Below are 22791 nucleotides of genomic sequence, written 5' to 3'. Positions count from 1 at the left end.
GGAGCCACTTCCAAGCGTTACCTGGCGGGCCGAGGTTGGGGCAGCCCAGGCCGGGCGGGGGGCTCAGCACGACGCCGCTCAGAGCCGCTCGGCGGGGCGAAGGGGAAGAAGACGAGGGCGCCGCCATCTTCCCGCCCCCCCGCACCGGCTTCGGCTAAGCCAGCGCCGCCGCCGCCGCCATTTTCCCGCGCGGGGATTCAAAGGGGCCGGAAGGGGCCGCGGCTGCTCCGCCTCGCTTCCCTTCATGGCGGCCAAATTCCTGTCAGGAAGTGGCGGGAAACCTCGGCGCTTGGCCTCACGGGCAACGTCTGCGTCTCCCTAAGCAACTCCCCAAGAAATTCCTGTCAGGAAGTGGCGGGAAACTGTCGCCTTTGGCCTCACGGGCGCTTGGGCCGCTTCCTCTTCTTTCCCTCGCGGGCTAAGCCCATTTCGCGGAACCGCCGACCCAGAAAGGCATCCAGTCCCAGCTCTACGCCCGCTTTTTCCTCCCACCCGGGTCCCCAGATGTTGTTGGACTACAACTCCCGTCACCCCCCGCCGCTAGTCCCGGTAGCTAGGCATGATGGGAGTTGTAGTCCAACACCACCTGGGGACCCGAGTGGGAGGAAAAAGCGGGCGTTGAGAGAAGACTCTCTGGGTCCGCAGGTCCGGGAAAAAGGCTAGAATGCGAAGCAGCACAAACGGGGTATACATAAGAAATTATTTTTATTTTAGTCCAACATCGTATGTTGGGAAACCGGCCGGAGGATGAAGGGATCGGGTGCAAAAACAGCATTTGAAAGTGCTGCCGGTTTGCATGCCTTGGCTGGGGAGGGCGGGGTATAAATAAGAATTATTATTATTAATTCTTTGTGCAAATGGGCGCTGGCTTGGGCCTGGGAGGGAATCTTAGGAGCCGCCACCGGTACAGTATAATGGAAAGGTTAGGCTGAGATTTGGTGGGCTTTTGCTGTCTCAAGCTGCACCTCCAAACCAGCTCCAGATGCGCCTCTGTCATCATGGGTGCAGGATGGAGTCTGGACTGCCTAGCACAGCTATGTCTCCTCCAGCACGCTTAAGCCCAATGCTGACGGTCAACAAAAGAGGCTTAAAGACTGTCTCAAGACAGCTTTTTAAAAATGTAGTATAAACACCAACAATTGGGAAAGTCTTGCCTGCGAGGGCTCCACTTGGAGAACAGCCTTGACCCAAGGTGTCCTGGGCTTTGGAGACACTCGAACTCAGGACACAAGAGGAAGGCACACTTGGCAAATCCACACCGTGATAAATTCTTGCCCGGGAACCAACGTCCCCACTGTGGAAGGACGTGTGGATCCAGAATTGGCCCCCCCAGTCACTTACGGACTCATTGTTAACACCGTGTTTATTGGAAGACAATCTTACTCGGCTAGGAGGGATCGCCAGAGAGACACAAACACACAACTTGGAATACTGGAAAAGGGGTGATTTAAATGAAAGGGGATGCTGAGTAAAGGCATTTGTCTCTCTTTGCTCATGGGCTTTTGTTGGGAAAAAGAAAGGAAAAACAGCTTCTCTTTTGTTTTCAGGTTTTTATTTGTATTACAAATTTAGGCATTTATATCGATAGAATGAACAAAGGTGTTCAAGAAAATATAAAAGAAAGCGCATTCGTCTGGCTGTATTTTGTCAGAGACTTGGTTGCTCAGTTATAACAAGGCTTATACAAAGATACAACAAAAGTATATACAAAATACTTAACTGCATTACTTAACCCAAACGGCACATATATACAGATAAAACTGCCATTCCCAGACCCTCCATACACACTGCCCAGGTGTCACCCCCGGAGGCACACTCCATTGTCTCTCGAAACAGACGGACGCCAATCAACCAACAAATACTATTTATGCCGGAGCACCTCTACTGATTCTGACTGAAATATTTCTTCCTAACTTTCAATAACTTTACACTGTCCAGGAGAGTGCAATTTTTGCCAACTGCCAGTGCAAATTTGTGCACATTTACTCAAAAGTAAATCCCACTATGTTCATTGGAACTTATCCAAAGGTGCATAGGATTGCAGCCTCAAATTGTTTTCAGCTAGTGATTTGGAATCCATTGGTGGGTTGCACAAATGTCCCCACAATATTGGATTTTTAATTTTTTTTTTAAAGGAAGAGAGAAAGAATATGAGGGTGGGAAAGACAAGCAAAGATTTAGAGCAAGATTATGGCTACTTGTTTATGCTAGTTCTATAAAGGCTGAGCCTTATGAGGAACGGTTGAAGGAGCTGGGTATGTTTAGCCTGGAAAAGAGGAGACTGAAAGGAGATATGATAGTCACACATCACATGGAAGAGGGAACAAGCTTGTTTTCTCCTGCTCTGGAGGGTAGGACTCAAACCAATGGCTTAAAGTTGGAAGAAAGGAGATTCTGACTAAACCTCAGGAAAAACTTTCTGACAGAAGAGCTATTAGTCAGTGGAACAGTCTCCCTTGAGAGGTTGTGGACTCTCCTTCCTTGGAGATTTTTAAGCAAAGCTTGGATGGCCATCTGTCCTGGATGCTTGAGCAGAGATCCCTGCATTGCAGGGGGCTGGACTAGATGACCCTCGGGGTCCCTTCCAACTCTATGATTCTTTGATGCTAATGTTTACACGTGCTAAAATTGTCTGTTAGTGCTCCAAACGACAATTCCCAATGCTCCATACGCAAAAGGAATCACAGTTAACCAAGATGTCTGTAGTGTACGCATGCCCTGAAGAAGACCTTGTGGGAGGCAGAAAGAGAGACAGCACAAATATATGAAAATGGATATATACATTTGTTTTTTTAAAAAACCCCAACACACATTCAAACTGGTTGGGATTGAAAGAGTCCTGGATCAAAAAAGGCCGGGAGTATTCATTTAAGAGACATTCTCACAATCCTATAAAGTAGAACATTTAATTTTTAAAAAATATTATTTATACCCCGCCCACCTGGCTGGGCTTCCCCAGCCACTCTGGGCGGCTCCCAACAGAATATTAAAAACACGATAAAACATCAAACATTAAAAACTTCCCTAAACAGGGCTGCCTTCAGATGTCTTCTAAAAGTTAGATAGTTGTTTATTTCCTTGACATCTGAAGTTCCACAGGGCGGGAGCCACCACTGAGAATGTAACCTCACTTCTCGCAGGGAGGGAACCGCCAGAAGGCCCTCGGAGCTGGGGGTGGAGACACTCCTTCAGGTATACTGGGCCAAGGCAGTTTAGGGCTTTAAAGGTCAGCACCAACACTTTGAACTGTGCTCAGAAACATACTTGACTAAGTCGCTTTTCAGTCTCTACAAAAAAGAATAATAAAGTAGATGACAAGCAAGTGAAGAGGCCAAAATCTAACTGGGCTTGAACACGCTTCTGCTTGTGCCATGGCTAGAAAGCATGGGTCCAAGTGGTTTGCCATTGCCCCGCTCCTTTCCAAGAAAACCCACTAGGTAAGAACTGCGAAAAACCAGATTGCCATTTGCTCCAATTACGAGCTAAAGAGCAGTTTCCCCTGGGTGAGGAAAGCAGTAGGACAAAAGGAAGAGTGGATAAGCCCTCTGAAAGGAGGGCCTAGACTTGGCAGGGATGGGAAGAAGAACCTGTTTCAGACACATATTTCTCGATTGTTTATGAATGGAACACAGTGCGCTTACTCCATTGAAAAAAACATTTGTGCTGGAGGTAATACACCTACAAGTTCTGTTTTTGGCACAATGGCACATTCAAACACACAATCCACCATGATGTTACAAGTCATCAAGAGGTGATTGTGCTTGGTGTGAGTGAGTACTGATGCAGTACATCTAAGGCAGGTTGGACAGAACCTCCTGAATAGTCTCACTACAGCCACTCATCTCCATTTGGTTGAGAACATAACAAATGCGCTCTACAGTGGCCCCATGGCCTGCTTGCTGCCTCCATTGTCTCAGCATGACATATTGTGCTTCTCGAATGTGCCGATGCTCTGCATAAATCCTCTCTATGGAAATTTCATTCAGTCCCAGGCGCCGCACAAATTCGTTCCACCTGGTCAGCGGTACTTGATCCACCACAGCGTACAAAACTTCAGGACCTAGGGGTAAAAGGAACAAAGGAGAAATCAAGTGATGCTGTGAGAGTTATGCTCTGCGCACCTCCCAGTATTTGGTCTGTGTCAGGGTTTCCCAAACTTGGGCCTCCAGCTGTTTTTTGGAACTACAATTCCCATCGTCCCTGATCACTGGTCCTGCTAGCTAAGGATGATGGGAGTTGTAGTCCAAAAACACCCACGTTTAGGAAACCCTAGTGTAGTATAAATTGTCAGTAACAAAAAATATTTCCATTCTCCCTATTATTGAAAAACTGCTCTCTGAGACAGCCATGTTTCCTTAATAGCACATTGGTTGTATTACCAACGTGAAATACAATGGTACCTTGGTTCTCAAACGCCTTGGTACTCAAACAACTTGGAACCCAAACACTGCAAACCCGGAAGTGTTCCGGTTTGTGAACCTTTTTCGGAAGCCGAACGTGCTCCGTTTTGAGAGTTACACTTCCTTTTTGAGTGCCACACTTCCATTTTGAGTGTTACGCTGAGGTCTGTCTGTTTTTGCTATTTATTTTGGGTTTTTTTGTTTTTGTGGCTTTTTTTGTTTGGTTTTTGTAACTGCGTGGAACCCAGTTCAGCTACTGATTGATTGACCGTGTGACTGCAATACAGTGGTGCCCCGCAAGACGAATGCCTCGCAAGACAGAAAACTCGCTAGACGAAAGAGTTTTCCGTTTTGGAGGTGCTTCGCAAAACGAATCTCCTATGGGCTTGCTTCGCAAGACGAAAATGTCTTGCGAGTTCCTGCGGGGTTTTTTTCCTCCCCCCCTTTTTCTAAGCCGCTATGCCGCTTATCAGCTGATCCGATAAGCTGATAAGCCGCTAATAGCGCTAATCCTCTAATCCGTCAATGGGCTTGCTTCGCAAGACAAAAAAACCGCTAGACGAAGAGAATCACAGAACGGATTCTTTTCGTCTTGCAAGGCACCACTGTACATTGTTTATTGCTTTCATTTATGGATCCATGGTCTCGTTAGATAGTAAAATTCATGTTAAATTGCTGTTTGAGGAGTTGTTTTTAAAAGTCTGGAATGGATTAATCCGTTTTGCATTACTTTCCATGGGAAAGCGTGCCCTGGTTTTGGAACGCTTTGGTTTTGGAACAGACTTCTGGAACTGATTAAGTTTGAGAACCAAGGCACCACTGTAGTGAAACATGAGCAATCTGCAATGCCCCATATAAGCAGATAGCTGCACTTAAGAAGATAAGGGCTCTGATGGATCCGGCAAGGGTGCTTCTATTCCTGCATTCTGTTCTCAGAGTGGTCAGCCAGATGTTCATGGGAAGCCCACAAAAAGACTTAAGTACAGCAGTGCTCTCCCCACAAGGTTCTCAGCAACTGGCATTCCGCTTTTCTGGATTTCTTTGTAACATTCAAATTCAGGATTTTAGCACCTTCTTGGGTTTTTGATGCAGCCAATAGTTCTCCCTCTCTTTCTCTCACACACAAACACACCCCTACACACCTCTATAGGAGCAATGCACACATAACTCACATATTCTTCCCCCCGCCCGCTGCCCACGTTTTATTTCTGAAATTAAGATGCACTCACGATCCGAGATTTGTGTCTCTCCTGCCACTCTTACACAATCTGGGAGGTCAGCTGGTGTGGCTTTCAGTGGCAAAAGATTGTCTGTCTGGTTTTGTTCCAGAAATGTGCCTTTTCCTTTCTCTACCACCTAAGGAACAAGAGAAACGTCAAGTATGCAGTTGGCTAAGAAAGCTAGGCATAAACTGCAAACAATCCTGAGGTTTAGAGGAATTTTAGAAACCTTTGCAACAACTTACCTCTGGGGAAGGTTCACTTGTTGGCTGCAGATTTGAAGCTGAAAAAAACCCCAGAATAAATTATTTTACAGCCATCAAAAGAAAAAATTAGCTTTATTGTTATTGTCAAGCTAATAGACAGCTAGATGATTCTTTAGCAAACACAAATGGTGGCAGCTACTAGCTACTGGATGCATTTAACAGCCAGGGTTGTATTGAAGACCAGAGTTCTGCTGATATTCACTTCACTAAAGGACTTGGAGTACGCATAACTAGGCTACAGAGATACTGGAGGCATTGCAGCCTGTTGGGTCATATGCCAAACTTTTTTGGAATTTTGAAATGGTGCCACTGATATCCCTCTGATGGCTTCTCTTCCCCAGCTCACCCCTCTTTGTTCTTCCATGGGGTCTGGGTAAATGTTGGATCTTCTTGATTTTGCAGGATTTTACCTGGAGCCCCACCAAAAGCACATCAAATTAAAGCTTGCTTGGGTAGCCTGCACAGTAAAGATGGCAGATCCTGTGCTTGCCAGCACCACAAGAACACAGGGAACCAGGCAGAGGGCCTTCTCGGTGGTGGCGCCTGCCCTGTGGAACGTCCTCCCATCAGATGTCACGGAAATAAACAACTATCTGACTTTTAGAAGACATCTGAAGGCAGCCCTGTTAGGGGAGTTTTTAATGTTTGATAGTTTATTGTGCTTTTAATTCTGTTGGGAGCCGCCCAGATTGGCTGGGGAAACCCAGCCATATGGGAGGGGTATAAATAAAAAATTATTTTTATTATTACTGATACAAGGCACAGATTCTCATGGATCTTCATAGCTTTTTTTACATAGCACGAAGACCACCAACAAACAGAAGTGGCCTATGATTGGATGGTAGTTTTAAAAACATTATGAGGTTCCAAATGTACTTTGGATTCATGCTTTTGTGCCATATCAGGGCTGGAGAGCATTTGATCTGTGATTTGATGGTGATGGAAGTGGGAGGGAAGGAAACCCATGGAAAAAATTTACAATTACAAGAAGATCTGTTTTACTGGTGACCACTTGTGAATTTTTTCTCTCTGACACTCCATTCTCTTTCTCTCCCAATTTCTGTGGCACCCTGCATTCCTTCTCTTGTCCCCTCTCAATCCCCTTACTCTGTTTTCCTCCATCCAGTCTACCAGATTGTTCCCCTTCCCCTCCTACTTTCTAGATACCTGCCCAGCTGTCAATCAGAGCCTTGAGAAGCACTTAGAACTGAAAGAGAAAATGAGAAAGAACCTGTCTGTCTGTCTCTCAACTAATTTATCCACTACATGTATTTTTAAAGGAGAAAAAGGTACCCGTTCTCATCATCTTATGAAATCACGAAAATTGCATCAATGAGCAGCAGGGGCTGCGGTGGATGACCCTTGCGCCAAAAAACATGGTCAAAATTTAAGGGTCAGGAACTCAGACCAGACCAAATTTCATAATATCACACACTGACTTTACTGAAACAAAACTCTATGAGAGAAACTGCAAATAATTGCAGAGATTAAAAATAGCTCAGAAGGGAAGAAAGTAACAAACACTAACTTATCCAGCTAATTAACATAAATGCTTAAACTTAAATCTCAGTAGGAACAAGATGCTGTCAAAGCCCAAATAGATGCCTGGCTGACTGGCGAGAGCTCCCACCAACCCAGGTTTTATGGGAACTTAGACCATGGGTGTTCACCTCTTCCACCCAATTACCTTGTGACACCGGCTTTGAAGCCTTAATGGGAGACAGCTGTATGTATGCTCACTATTTCTTAAATTCTAACCATGGCTGTCCATGGCTGGCACAGTGGCAGCCACAGGTCTAAGCTGTGTGCTTATGTGGGAACTGCCTACTCAAAGGAGAAGCAGAGCTGCTTTGAAAAGCACCTTTGCAAAGGGAAAGCCCTTTGGGGGGGGGGAACCCACGCTCCTTAAAGCAGCCCCCCTCTTCTCCTTTAAACACTAGAGCAAGCAGTTGGGCAGCTCTAGGGCACGGTGGAGTCATTCTGCTGACCATTCACTTAAAGAAGGGGAAGAGGCTGCTTCAAAAAGATTTTGCTATAAGACAGCGCACCACCACCCCAGCCATCCATCTGAGCCTCTGGGGGATCAAGCATGAGCGCTGGGACTGTCTTAAAGCATCTGCAAGTTTCCCACATACTCCCCACCCACCTGCTCTCTCCAATATTTGAAGGATAAGGGAAGCAGTTGCCTCACAGAGTTTTTAGAAAGGGCTTTAAGACAGCACGCCACCCTGCACACGCTGCTCCTGTTTGTGCTTCCTTAAAGCCCTTTGCAAGTCTCCCCTTGCTCAGCTTTGAAGCCACAGACTTTTCCTAATCTGGATCCTCCAACAGGCAAGTGCTATACTCACCAAATGGACAGAAAGTGGAGCTGAACCTTTTCTGACAGGATCGTTTGCGAAGTATGTTCACCAACAGCAATACACCGACAGTTACGATTAAAATGACTATTATAGTGAGGAGAAGCGCTTGGTCTGTAAGGAAAAATAAGCATAACATAGATGATAGGGTCTGGAAGGATAGGAAAACAGGTGCGAAGAGATGGATAGGATAGCTAGAGCACAGAGGCAAATGTGGCGTGGAGATCAATGATTGGAAAGTGAAGTCAATGTCAGGTATTAGAGAGCAGGAGTGGGGGACCTTTTTCAGCCTGAGGTCTGCATAATGATAATGATTATTATTTTTATTTTTTTATTTATTTATACTCCGCCCATCTGGCTGGGTTTCCCCAGCCACTCTGGGTGGCTTCCAACAAAATATAAATAAAAAAGTAACATAAAACATTGAAAACGTCCCTAAACAGGGCTGCCTTCAGATGTCTTCTAAAAGTCAGATAGTTGTTTATTTCTTTGACATCTGATGGGAGGGCATTCCACAGGGCGGGCATCATTACTGAGAAGACCCTCTGCCTGGTTCCCTGTAACCTCACTTCTGGCAGTGAGGGAACCGCCAGAAGGTCCTCGGCGCTGGACCTCAGTGTCCGGGCAGAATGATGGGGGTGGAGACGTTCTTTCAGATATACAGGACTGAGGCCGTTTAGGGCTTTAAAGGTCAGCACCAACACTTTGAATTGTGCTCGGAAACGTACTGGGAGTCAATGTAGGTCTTTCAGGACCAGTGTTATATGGTCTCGGTGCCACTCCCAGTCACCAGTCTAGCTGCCGCATTCTGGATTAGTTGCAGTTTCCTGGTCACCTTTAAGGTAGCCCCAGGTAGAGCGCATTGCAGTAGTCCAAGCGCAAGCATCTGGGGGGTCACATGCTAACAGTGGATGGCGCCAGAGGCGTAAATGGGTGGAGTAACAAATGTACATTTTACGTTTGTTCTGTCAGTTTCTTTCTAGACACGCCCTCTCTATCCTCCATCCACGCAAGTAAATGATGTCAAAGTTCAAGGACACTCTCCAGTCATCAGGCGTGCCCTCTCCTAGGGGCCAAGCCCTTTGGGGCCCTGCCCCCATGTTCAAAGTGGGAGGAAGAGGCCAAGGGCAGAACCGAGCACTTCAGTGACTGGCTTCTTCTCCTTCTGCTAAATTGGAGGGGAAGGAATAAGGAAGCAAATCCCACAGGAGGAGGAGGAGCCGTGACCTTCTGCGTTCAGTTCCACCCCAGCGATGGGCATAGCCAGGATTTTTGTTAGAGGGGGCAGAACTTTTGTTAAGCAGGGCAGAAGCGACATGGTTGGTCCGTTAGTTAAGTACTTGTATTGTTTTGCTTGATCTAGGGGAGGCAACTGCTACACCCAGGAGTCCGGCTCTTCCTGACATCGCACATCACATGACGTCACCCCCCACCCTTCTCCCCTGGTGCCTCTGCCAGCCATGCAAGAACAAGTGAGGTGTGAAGCAGGGCTGGTAAAAGTTGTTGCTGTGGATTGTATCAAGGGCTAAAGAGAGACACCTGGAGTGTTGTCCAAGTATTATTCCAGAACTTACGTGGGTTATTTTCTGGCTTTATCACTTCATCGGAAAAGTCGCAGTCCATCTTGCATTCTTCTTTCTCATTGCAGCTGAAATAGGAAAAAGTGGGTCTCAGTTGCACAGGAGACAAATACCACTTTACAATGGTACCTTGGTTCTCAAATGCCTTGGTACTCAAACAACTTGCAACCCAAAAGTAAGTGTTCCGGTTTGCGAACTTTTTTCGGTAGCCCAACGTGCTTCACTTTGAGTGTTACGCTTCCGATTTGAGTGCCACACTTCTGTTTCGAGTGCTGCGCTTCCGATTTGAGTGTTACACTGGGGTCTGTCTGTTTTTGCTATTTATTTTGCATTTTTGTGGCTCTTTTTTTTGCGACTGTGTGCAACCCAGTTTAGCTACTGATTGATTGTGTGACTGCAGTACATCGTTTATTGCTTTCATTGATGGATCCATGCTTTTGTTAGTAAAGTTCATGTTAATTGGCTGTTTTAGGGGTTGTTTTTAAAAGTCTGAAACAGATTAATCCATTTTGCATTGCTTTCCATGGGAAAGCACGCCTTGGTTTTGGACCGCTTTGGTTTTGAAACGGACTTCCAGAACGGATTAAGTTTGAGAACCAAAGTACCACTGTATAGCACTAAAGTTCCTCCTATTTCATTGCCCCCTTGACACTCTACTTGGAGAACGGAGAGTTCTGGGGAAGTCAGGATCTTGCATACTATTCTGTGACATTTCAGTTGGTCTATTAAAGGTGTGGCCTTATACAGACTTTGGATTTTTTTGTTTTTTCCTTATGGGCCAGCACGGCTGCCTTTACTTTCTGTGTGACTGAGAAAATGCAGATAACAAGATTTTCCCCACCTGCTGCATGGGTAGCACTTGTTTTCATCTTTTTGGAGAAAGTATCCAGAGCGACACTCACATATTGTATCCCTGAATTTGGTACCTAGAAAGAAAAGATAAGTGAGAGAAGGAGATATTTTATTTCAGTGATTTGGATCTCACTCAAACACACTAGCACCTAAGCAGTGTTTATTATCTGGGGACAAGTTAAATGTGATGCAGAAGTTCCACATTCAGAATCACTTGTGGCTTTAAAGGCAATTCAGCAACAGCAGAAGGGTGCCAAAATCTGATCAACATTTCCCATATGCAGTGGTTTTCCCACTGATAACTGTGGGGCCAATTTACAGGTGGAGACAGAACAGGTTCTCAGACAATACCTGCCTATTTTTTCCTCTTGGGGAAAACAATAGCTTCAGAGATGGGATTTTAATCAAGAAAACAGCTCTGAAGAAAAAGAATCAGAGGGCATGAGAAGGAGCCAGCATCTTTCCCCAGAACTATGCTCCTGATCTGAATCAGGCCCAGTGTTGTTGTTACATTAGGAAGAAATTGCAGGAGGTCCTGATCACAGATCTCCTGTGTCAACACATTTAACTGTGCCCTCTGCAGGGCGAAAACAGAATGGGTGAATTAACAAAGAATCTGTTCACAATTTAATTTCACAATTACAGTATTGGCCCGAATATAAGCCACACCCGCCAATAAGCCGCAGCTTTAAAATTCAAGGGTGGGGAAGGGGGGGGAAACCAATACCTGAATATAAACCACTCCCTTCAAATTGGGATTCAGGCTGAAAATCACTGCTGTTAGTAGAATTATAACTCCGAGCCAATTTAAGCCTTTGATTAAAGCCCGCAAAAGTTACTGTACAATTGCTAAAATCGCAAATAACAATTCAATTGCTATAGTCCCACAGTCACTCACACCCATAAATGGCAAATGAACAGTCTCGAGCTTGCAAATTGGCAATAAAGCATTGTTTTTGTTCCATTTTACAGTATGTTTGTTTCAGGAGCGATATCATAAAAGCCAGTTATTGTAATATCACAAATCTAAGCTGCACTTTAACTTTTCACGGTCGGAATTTTGGGGGAAAGGACGGCTTATATTTGGGCCAATACGGTAAACGCAGCAGGGGAGCTCAAAATTCTAGGCCAGGGTAGATGAAGTGGTGCTCTCCAAGCTAGGAGTAGGTACATCCTGCAGTCAGAATAAGTGCAGAAGGATAATTAGATGTGCTTGCAGGTGTATGCTGAGGTTAAGAACAAGGACAAAGCATGTTTAAGAGAACATTCTCTGCTTAAGAAGCATCTTCAGAAAGTTAAAAGGTGAAATTTCAAGGACTGTATACAGAGCACTATATAAATGCATCACCATCACCAGCATTCAATTTTAATACTGCTTTAAGGGTGCTGGGCTTAAGGACATATCACATTAAAAGAAAAACATAAAGCTGAAGAAGAGAGGGAGGTGTAAAAATAAGGAAAACCAATATTATAGGACAAGGAGAGTTGAAGGAATTCATTTTTGCCAGCACACACAGCTTGCACCAAAGACAGATGCACAGCTTTGCTGCAGGGGCGAGAGTCTCTGTTCCTAGTATGAATAAATGAATTTATTCATGAAGTCAGTTTTTTTTAAAGACATTGATGCTGTCCTACTGCACTCACAAGCCAGCTTGATTCTTCCATTGAGACAAGCACTGCAATTCTTGCACATGAATTCATCACTGTGGCTACTTTGATATTGATCACTGCCGCAACCGCAAACTGTGTCGTGCTCACTGGTACATTTGGATATCTCTATTTGTCCAAAGGCTAAGCAGAAAGAGAGGAAGCGTTGGTTAATTCTATGTGGGCCATTAATGCTCAAGAAACAAGTAAACTAAAGTCAATACACATATTCAACATTCCCAACGCAGGGGCCTTTCACTGCCACTTTTTTATTTTTATTATTTAAATTTTGAACCCACACAGAGAAACGACTTACTTGGGCGGCAGCGTCGGCACCCGCGACACTGCTCAGAGCTGTTATCTCCATCAATGAAGGAACCCTCAGAGCAGACTGAGCACTTGGTTGCCTTCTCAGGGTCTAAGCAGTGTTGTGCAACGAAAGTTCCTGCAAAAGAATTATCCAAGAGGAAGCAGGAAAAAGTCATTCAGTGAGAAAAGGAATGCAAGGCTGAGCACAGAATGAAAGTTTCAGTAGCTCAATGGTACAACAGCATGTGATTTATATACAAAATGTCCCAGGTTCAATCCAGCCCTACTTCTTATCACTCACTCCCCAACCCAGTCCTACAGGGTGGCTTAGGCTGCTGTCTAAAACCACTGCTTGGAGTTGCAGCTTGCATTTTAACCGACATTACACTCCAAGAGGTGACGCTGAGGCTCCAATACTTTGGCCACCTCATGAGAAGAGAAGACTCCCTGGAAAAGTCCCTGATGTTCGGAAAGATGGAGGGCACAAGGAGAAGGGGACGACAGAGGACGAGATGGTGGGACAGTGTTCTCGAAGCTACCAGCATGAGTTTGACCAAACTGTGGGAGGCAGTGGAAGACAGGAGTGCCTGGCGTGCTCTGGTCCAGGGGGTCACAAAGAGTCAGACACGACTAAACGACTAAACAACAACAACACACTCCAAAAGAGTCTTCTCCCACAGCTGTAGCCTGGGATTCAAACTCAGAAGTATGTCCCACTGACTTCAGTAGGAATATGGTCTTAATTTTTGATGTGCCACCTCCAATCTCTGCAGCGATGCAAGATTGCAGGGAGTTCCAGGCACACTTTACCCAGGGAAATGCTTTGGAAATGAGGCACAGCAGAGACTGGGATGTCCTTATGATATAAAGGTAAAGGACCCCTGGATGGTTAAGTCTAATCCTAGGCGACTTTCCAGGTCATGTGGTCAGCATGACAAAACCACTTCTGGTGCAAGGAACACCATGACGTAAGCCAGAGCGCACAGAAATGCCATTTACCCTCCCTCCACAGTGGTACCTATTTATCTACTTGCATTGGCGTGCTTTTGAACTGCTACGTTGGCAGGAGTTGGGACAGAGGAACGGGAACTCACTTCGTCACGGGGATTCAAACTGCTAACCTTCCGATGGGCAAGCCCAGGAGGCTCAGTGGTTTAGACCACAGTGCCACCCACGCCACATATATACCAGTAGAGCTTGCAATAGAGGGGCTCCCAGCATTACACTCCAAGAGAATCTTGAATCTCCCTGCAGCCTGGGATTCAAACTGACACCAGCCATGGCTCTGCCTGTCTGCAGCTTGCAGACTTTTTTCAGACGGGAATCTCTTATCCCTAAATAACATCACCACAACTGCAATCCTAAACTCTAGTCTGCTTGGACTCTGCTAAGTATCTCAGAGCTGAGCCCCCTCTCATTTTCAGTCCCCTCTTTCTGCCGTTTCTAATGGCCCATTACCTTCCCTTTGCCTTTGGTTTAGGACTGATTTCCCAGGCCATTTCCTGAATGCAGAAAGCTGGTTGGCCTGCATTTTAACACTTGGCTAAATCCTGTGTCTGGCAGCCTTTTTAACACTCCAAGAATTGATTAAATTCTAACACCTATCAGACCCAGGAATTGTGGGGAATCTGGCATCCACAAACCCTGGCAACCACAACTCTTAAGAACCTTCTTCTAACAGCAAGAGCCGTTAGACAGTGGAACGGACTCCCTTGGGATAGACTCTCCATCCTTGGAGGTTTTTAAGCAGAGGTTGGATGGCCATCTGTCATGGAGGCTTTAGCTGAGATTCCTGCATTGCTGAGGGTTGGATACAGGGATCAGCAAACGTTTCCATCAGGGGGCCGGTCCACTGTCCCTCAGGGCTTGTGGGGGGCCGGACTATATTTTTTGGGGGGAAATGGAATGAATTCCTATGCCCCACATATAACCCAGAGATGCATTTTAAATAAAAGCACACATTTTACTCGTGTAAAAACACGCTGATTCCTGGACCATTTGCGGGCTGGATTTAGAAGGCGATTGGGCCGGATCCAGCCCCCGGGCCTTAGTTTGCCTACCCATGGACTGGCTCCCATCCAGCTCTACAGTTCTATGATTCTACAATTCTTTTTGGATTTAAATTGATGCTCAGGATCCCTGCCCCTTCTGCTCTGGAGAGGATAAGAAAGAAAGCTACCATTTTCTTCCTACCCTTATGCAGAAAGGAAGGAAATGAACAATTTCCACTGCCTCTCCCCCTGCAGCTTTTCTGTTCCCAAAACAATTCCATCCTCCCCCACAGCCCGGAAGCCAAAGCAATCCACTGTACAGCTTCATTCCAGCATTACTTCTCGTTCTGTCCTCTCTCTGCCACAGCCTTCACAGTTAGCTACCGAGTATTCATAATACTTTCTCAATAAAACTAAATTTTGGAAAATCTCTTGATTTCATGTCTGTTGTTTCTAGAACACCTTGCAAAGTTGCTTTACAGTCTTGACAGAAGTTACTCATACTGCGCTCTGCAATTTGGAAAACATTCTACTTTCTAGCCAGCTGTACAACAGTTTGCCCTCCAGAAGAATAAACTGAGGGACACGAGGAGAAACTGTTCCCCTAGCAGATTTGAGCTCAATCACTCACGGTTGTCTGTGTTCTGAAAACATATACAATGAACACAGGGAAGTAGTTTGCAGGTGTGAAAAGAGGTATGTGTGCCAAGCAGGTGTGGTAAAAGGACAGCTAGCCATTTGTATTGAAATATTTGAATAAATCATGCAAATTAGTAAGGTCTAAAAGTTATTGGAGCAAGCTTTGGTTACTGATATCAAAATATAGCCAACAGTTGCTGAGTAGGATGGATTTAAGGGAATGCTACAGTGGGGTAAGCACCACCACTACCTTTTATCTCGGTAAGAGCATAGGTCGGACATTTCCTTTGTCTGAATTCCAAATAGCCAGGGACTCCCCCAACCCTGGCCCCATCAGCAATCCACGTGCCCAACGGAAAGCACAAACCAAGACTAATTGTATGTGGAATCTCAGCTTTATCTAGCTTTTAGGTTAGATTTATCTAGTTTTCTGGTGAGATAGGATAAAAGGGCACAACTGTTGCCAAAAAAAGGCTATCTTCCTTCTGTCTCCCCTAGCAGTTCCCAACCAGCTGCAAGAACTCACTCGTTACAAGTGTATACCATACTTTGATATACTCCAGTGAAGCTATTGCTTTTCACTGCTATGCAATTATATTTGAGTTGAAGTGGGGGGGAATAAAAAAGTGTATTTTTCAAAAACGGGGTTCTTGACTGAATCAGGGGTACACAAAAATAGGAAATGACAACTCATCGTTATTACTCTGTTTTACACTCTGCCATACCTTTGTGGCATCTAAGGCAGCAGTGGGTTTTATTTGGGTGAAGATAGTGCCCGATGTTGCAATCCACCTCCCTCTTTTGTTTACTGCTGGAGTGCAGGAAGGCATCCTTGTCCACAACTGCTGCAGGGATAGGTTTCGTAACAGGGTTCAGGGTTACCCGCAATGATCCCCCACTTTCTGTCCGAATGAGGTTCAAGTTGACCTGCAAAGAAAAAGAATAAATAAGCAAGCTGCTTTTCATTTAAAAAAAAGGCTCAACTTCAGCCTTCACGAAATACCGTACTTTTCTGTGTATAAGACGAGGGGTTTTTTTAAATTAAAAAATAAGGTAAAAAAATTGGGGTCGTCTTATACACAGATAGTGCATAGCGGGGATGTGTGATTGGCAGCTGCTGCAGGCCAGAGATTGTCTGCGGCTATTGGGTGTGTTATTGGTGGCTGCAGCAAGGGCTGGTGTTGATTGGCTGCTGCTGCGTCAATTGGGCGGGCGATTGGCGTCTTCTGCTGACGAGGGGACAGAAGATAAGAGCAGCTATTGCAATGTGTGCGAGTGGCAGCGCAGGTGAGCGATTTTTGCCAGTCCCCCCCGCAAAAAAAGCTCAACAACTCTGGGCAATCTCCCCCCATTTTCTTAATCTGGAATCCCCAAAAATAGGGGGCGTCTTATACATGGGTGCGAGTTATACACAGAAAAATACGGTATTATTTAACATATTGCAGTGCTGTAGCTATTGGGGGGGCAAATGGTTTTTTTGCCACGAGTGAAGCCCCTAGAGGGGCACCACTGAGGCTCCCAGCCTCTGTGTGTGTGTAAATGCGCATGCGGTGTGTGTGCCAAACTGAGTCTTTGACCCGGGGTGAAATAAAACCTAGTTTCACCTCTGCATAATGGATTGTAAAGTACAATATCTCTCTCAGGTGATTAGGAAAACATTATTCAGATTGGTAATGGCTGTTCCATGTGACAGGTGCAACCTCAACTAAACATTAGAGCAAGGGCGAGCAATATAACGCAGATTGGTCACAATGCTAATTGTTGCTTGGATTCTGAATCCAAGGAACAGAAACATAAGGATTCTTCCGTAGTTAGTAACATTGCCAACAATTAGCACTTTGAGCTGTCCCATTTATATACTATTTTTTAATACATCCTGAATACAGACATTTGCTGATCGGTCCATGAACAAAATATAGATGCATCAGGGTGGATAAAAATCAATGTTTTTTTTAAAAGAATATGTTTTGTTTGTATTATATTATTGATGTGTTTGCTGCCAGGGCTCCTATTGGGGGGGGGGGGAGAAGAAGAAGAAGAAGAAGAAGAAGAAGAAGACCAAGACCTGAGAAGCTGCAAGAAGTGTGCCAGCTCCCTCCTACCCAGCTCTGAGTGGGAAGTAGATCAGATTGAGAAATCAAGTGCTTTGCCTGCTTCAGAAAGCGGTCTCTAAAAAAGCAGGCAGAGGAACCTTTTATCTCACAACCTTAGTGAGGTAACACAACCACAGTGTTATGATCAGAGATACAGCTTGCCTGTTCTTTAACACTAAAAGGCAGTCTTCCCACCCACACCCCAATAGGGATAAATACTACAAAGAATGATCTGCATGGAGGTTACTTAGGGGGTCCCTGCCCTCATTTAATAGTTCGGAGCAACCCCCAACTACCGTAATTTGATGCCACCAGCACATGATATTCGTTTTCCAGGAAGACAGCAGGTCCATTTACCTCCCAGATTCCCTCAATGTGTAAATGACCACCATGAGATGTTGTTACTACTGCCAATGAGCAGTCAAGATGTAGGGAGCAGCTGGGTGTGAGACAGGAACTATGCAGTGGTACCTCGGGTTAAGAACTTAATTCGTTCCGGAGGTCTGTTCTTAACCTGAAACTGTTCTTAACCTGAAGCACCACTTTAGCTAATGGAGCCTCCCGCTGCCGCTGCACGATTTCTGTTCTCATCCTGAAGCAAAGTTCTTAATCCGAGGTAATATTTCTGGGTTAGCAGAGTCTGTAACCTGAAGCATCTGTAACCCGAGGTACCACTGTATTCTGGCTATTCTCTGCATTGTAAGAAACAGGGTCTGAAGAGTAGCAATACCACTCAGCACTATGCTATCTATTATCATTGTTATGACTACTGCTATTATTACTATTGTTGTTATTTATTAATGCATACTGTCCTCCCTCTGAAGATCACAGGGCAGTTCACAACATTAAAATTGCAAAATGAAAACACAAAATACATAATAAAAGTAAAAACAAAATGAACCAATAACCTCCCTTCCACAAACTCATTGAAAAGGATATACATATTGTTAATCAGCCAAAGGCGTCGTTGAAGAGAAACGTTTTCACCAGGTGCCTAAAGCTATGTAACAAAAGCACCTGGAGAGAGCATGCCACAAACATGGAGCCACCGCAGAAAAGGCCTGTTCTCACTTTGTCACCCTCTGGATCTCTCATGGAGGTGGCACGTGAAGAAACTAACCACAACAATTCAAATTCTGAAGCAACTGTAAGGCTTCTCAAACACTTAGTTTCCCTAATTTTAACCCTATTTTGTAAACTGCATTAAGCGTTCTGATGCAACCATAATGCCAGGTTTCGGTTAGTGCTGGGTTTAAAAACAAAACAAAACAAGAATGTCCTAAAACAGCAGTAGATAAATGAAAATTCCAGGAGATATACCAAGGCTATTATGTGAGACACTTGGAAATGCTCTCAGGGCTCTGTAGCAGTGGACCCCATGTGAATTACTGACCTGATCCTGACATAACCTACACTGCCTGGGTCTGGAACAAGTTTTCCTAAGACTATTCTGTAATAATGGAAATCGTATTCTGACCTTTTTATATCCAGGAATTGATCAGTTCTTAAACTTCTGTCTGCTGTTGAATCAATGGAGTTCACTTCCTAATCAGTTACATGTCATGCCTCAACATGAGTTTGTTTCTGAAGTATTGGTATTAGATTATTTTATCACTATTTTACTTCAGCCAGAAATTGAGCTTTCCATTACCAAGTTTCAAAGCAATAGATCCTGGCCTTGTGTCAAAAATATTTCATTTACTACATTTCTAAACCAGCTGTGCAATCAAGTTCTCTCGGCAAAGAATATAGCAGATGCTGGTGCCAGCCCTGAGCTGTCATAATTGGAGGAGGAGGGGAAAAGTGCAAAGTTAGGGGAAGGAAAGAAACAGCATGCCTAGCAGCCAGTGTTAGAAACTGAGATATGAAAGCTAGGAGCTAAATGGCACCTTAAGCCTAGGTTACGGGCGCAACAACAGAATCTCTGGATGCGCTTTTCTTATAACAAGAATACAAAGCTGAAAATGAATGAACTGCGGCTAAAATATTATGTTCATTTTTCACATGGTTTAGTCGAGTGGTTCCCAATCTTTGGGGGGGAAATGCCCCACCTAAGCATCTCTAAAACCCTGATGCCCTCCCCCGTGATATATAATTCATATTACACTCATGCCTTGGAAGTCAAACAGAATCCTTTCCAGAAGTCCGTTCGAATTCCAAAACGTTCAGAAACCAAAATGCAGCTTCTGATTGGCTGCAGTAGCTTCCAATCGGAAGCCATGGAAGCCGCACCCGACATTCGGCTTCTGAAAATCATTCAAAAACCGGAACACTCACTTCCAGGAACCGATTTGGTACGACCATATACAAAATGCGAACTCTTATTCACGTGGAGGAAGCCTAAAAGGCCACTAACTTGGTCTAACTCAATTAAAAGACGCCTGCTTCTTGGGAGAAAAGCAATGACAAACCTAGACAGCATCTTAAAAAGCAGAGACATCACCTTGCCAACAAAGGTCCGTATAGCTAAAGCTCTGGTTTTCCCAGTAGTGATGTCTGGAAGTGAGAGCTGGACCATCAAGAAGGCTGATCACTGAAGAATGGATGCTTTTGAACTCTGGTGCTGGAGGAGACTCTTGAGAGTCCCATGGACTGCAAGAAGATCCAACCTCTCCATTCTGAAGGAAATCAGCCCTGAGTGGTCACTGGAAGGACAGATCCTGAAGCTGAGGCTCCAAGACTTTGGCCACCTCATGAGAAGAGAAGACTCCCTGGAAAAGACCCTGATGTTGGGAAAGATGGAGGGCACAAGAAGAAGGGGACGGCAGAGGACGAGATGGCGGGACAGTGTCCTCGAAGAGACCAACATGAGTCTGACCAAACTGCGGGAGGCAGTAGAAGACAGGAGGGCCTGGCGTGCTCTGGTCCAGGGGGTCATGAAGGGTTGGACATGACTAAACGACTAAACAACAACAACTCATTCTCAAATTGCCTCCCTTAAAAATCAAATGTCCCCCTGTGGGGCATCTGACCCACATTGGGAACCTTGGGTTTAGTCTTTCCCCCTTAATATTCTTAAGAGGGTCTCTTCCCCAGTCTTGAGATAGTAGCTGGAAGTGGGCAGGCAGAAAAAGCTCCTCTTTTCCTTCCACTCTGCAGTTTTAATCCGAAATCCTGTGCCCAGAGTTCAGAAACTGGGCGTTTGAATGAGACTCCCTGTCACAAAATGCGCCTGGAAGAAGGGGAGTTTCGAAGGCTGCCAGGAGCCGCTCGCTAAGCAATACCGTGGGGCTACCTTTGAAGGTGACCTGGAAACTACAACTAACCCAGAATGCGGCAGCTAGACTGTTGACTGGGAGCGGCCACTGAGACCACATAACACCGGTCTTGAAAGACCTACATTGGCTTCCAGTACATTTCCAAGCACAATTCAAAGTGTTGGTGCTGAGCTTTAAAGCCCTAAACGGCCTCAGCCCAGTAGACCTGAAGGAGCGTCTCCACCCCCATCGTTCTGCCCGGACCAGTGGCGTAGCGTGGGTTGTAAGCACCCAGGGCAAGGCAAGTAATTTGCGCCCCCTAACCCGTGGATTTGTGCCCCCTAACCCCCAGATGTTGCGCCCGGTGCGGCCGGCCCCCCTGCACCCCCCACGCTACACCACTGGCCCGGACACTGAGATCCAGCTCCGAGGGCCTTCTGGCGGTTCCCTCACTGCGAGAAGCCAAGTTACAGGGAACCAGGCAGGGGGCCTTCTCAGTGGTGGCACCTGCCCTGTGGAACACCCTCCCACCAGATGTCAAAGGGAAAAATAACTACCAAACTTTTAGAAGACATCTGGAGGCAGCCCTCTTTAGGGAAGCTTTTAGAATCCTAGAATCCTAGAGTTGGAAGAGACCACAAGGGCCATTGAGTCCAACCCCCTGCCAAGCAGGAAACACCATCAGAGCACTCCTGACATATGGTTGTCAAGCCTCTGCTTAAAGACCTCCAAAGTAGGAGACTCCACCACACTCCTTGGCAGCAAATTCCACTGTCGAACAGCTCTTACTGTCAGGAAGTTCTTCCTCATGTTTAGGTGGAATCTTCTTTCTTGTAGTTTGGATCCATTGCTCCGTGTCCGCTTCTCCGGAGCAGCAGAAAACAACCTTTCTCCCTCCTCTATGTGACATCCTTTTATATATTTGAACATGGCTATCATATCACCCCTTAACCTCCTCTTCTCCAGGCTAAACATGCCCAGCTCCCTTAGCCGTTCCTCATAAGGCATCGTTTCCAGGCCTTTGACCATTTTGGTTGCCCTCCTCTGGACACGTTCCAGCTTGTCAGTGTCCTTCTTGAATTGTGGTGCCCAGAACTGGACACAGTACTCCAGGTGAGGTCTGACCAGAGCAGAATACAGTGGCACTATTACTTCCCTTGATCTAGATGCTATACTCCTATTGATGCAGCCCAGAATTGCATTGGCTTTTTTAGCTGCCGCGTCACACTGTTGGCTCATGTCAAGTTTGTGGTCAACCAAGACTCCTAGACTTTTAATGTTTAACAGACTACTGTATTTTAATACTTTGTTGGAAGCCGCCCAGAGTGGCTGAGAAAACCCAGCCAGATGGACGGGGTATAAATAATATATTCTTCTTCTTATTCTTCTTCCGTGTGGGGCAAAGCAAGGAAGCAAAACAAAGCCAGCCTCCTCCATGCCCTATATGGAGAGAGAGGCCGCACCCCGCAAATGGGGCCGAGGCCTGAAGAGGTTTTTCAGGAAGCAAAGAGACTCCTGAACCTCCAGAGGAGAAGCAATGGAGGGAGTCAGAAAGCTCCCCTTTCCAGCCAAAAGATGAGGCTGCCTTTCCCTCAGGGACACAACTCCCCGTCGAGGCCTCCTCGCTTAGGTCAGCTCCAGGATTTCAGAGCAGGAGCAGAAGAGGCTTCCGGTGCCTTTTCCTCTCACACGAAAACCACGGACTTTCCCGACCCCTTTCTCCCCCCGTGTCCCTCACTCACCACGGCCACCAAGACTGGCAAGAGCCCCAGCGGGGCCATGGCCTCGGGCCCCGCTCAAAGCATCTGCGGACCAGGCCGGCTCCGTCTCCCCGGACCAGGCCTCTCTCTCGCGGGCCGAGAGAGAGAGAGCGAAACCCGCTCGCCTGGCACTCCAAGTTCCCCAAAGCGCAGGAGGGAAAGGGCGGAGGAGACTGCGCTTCCCACCCACAGGCCGCGCCTCGCCTTCCCGGCTCCATGAGTCACGCCAGCCAGGCGCTTCTTAGCCCGCCAAGGGCGCAGGAGACGCCAGGAAAGACGGAGGGCGAAGTTTTCCTCCCCGGGCCCAGTTTTGCTTCCCTCACAAAAGGGATAAACCCAGTGCCCTTTTTTCCCCTGAGGGGACGCAGGGATACGCAAAGCTCTCAATATTTTGTGGCCTCCCTGAGGGGCAGGATTTCAATAGGAGTGGGAAAGCGAGAGGACCCCCAAACATTTATTTAAGGGGGAAAAGCACGGGAT

At 46.0% G+C, this 22791-nt stretch overlaps 2 protein-coding genes across 6 annotated transcripts in view; both read right to left on the bottom strand.

Moving 5' to 3' along the window:
• Positions 1-263, bottom strand: part of POLQ (DNA polymerase theta) — a 40464-nt gene extending 40201 nt beyond the window's left edge. For 2 of the 5 annotated variants that reach the window (XM_082206004.1, XM_082206006.1), the window contains exon 1: positions 22-259. In XM_082206004.1, the coding sequence (XP_082062130.1) occupies positions 22-127 (106 nt within the window). In that variant the 5' untranslated portion in view covers positions 128-259. Of the gene's footprint in view, positions 1-21 lie in introns of all 5 variants that reach the window. The other 3 variants (XR_014215145.1, XM_082206007.1, XM_082206005.1) reach the window with 3 other exon arrangements.
• Positions 264-3307: 3044 nt separating this feature from the next.
• On the bottom strand, positions 3308-22458 carry LOC309522658 (tumor necrosis factor receptor superfamily member 1A-like). The gene is made up of 10 exons (XM_082206118.1): positions 22294-22458; positions 15987-16188; positions 12639-12767; positions 12320-12466; positions 10665-10749; positions 9818-9891; positions 8235-8357; positions 5866-5903; positions 5630-5756; positions 3308-4060 (listed from the first exon to the last, which is right to left on the bottom strand). The coding sequence occupies exons 1-10, from the start codon at positions 22330-22332 to the stop codon at positions 3792-3794; spliced, it is 1233 nt and encodes a 410-aa protein (XP_082062244.1). The 5' UTR covers positions 22333-22458; the 3' UTR covers positions 3308-3791.
• Positions 22459-22791: the final 333 nt, after the last annotated feature.

The sequence above is a fragment of the Podarcis vaucheri genome (assembly GCF_965113315.1).
Source record: "Podarcis vaucheri genome assembly, chromosome: 17".
Classification (NCBI taxonomy): domain Eukaryota; kingdom Metazoa; phylum Chordata; class Lepidosauria; order Squamata; family Lacertidae; genus Podarcis; species Podarcis vaucheri.
Note: the sequence above shows the minus strand (reverse complement) of the source record. Positions and strands in the feature narration are given on the sequence as shown.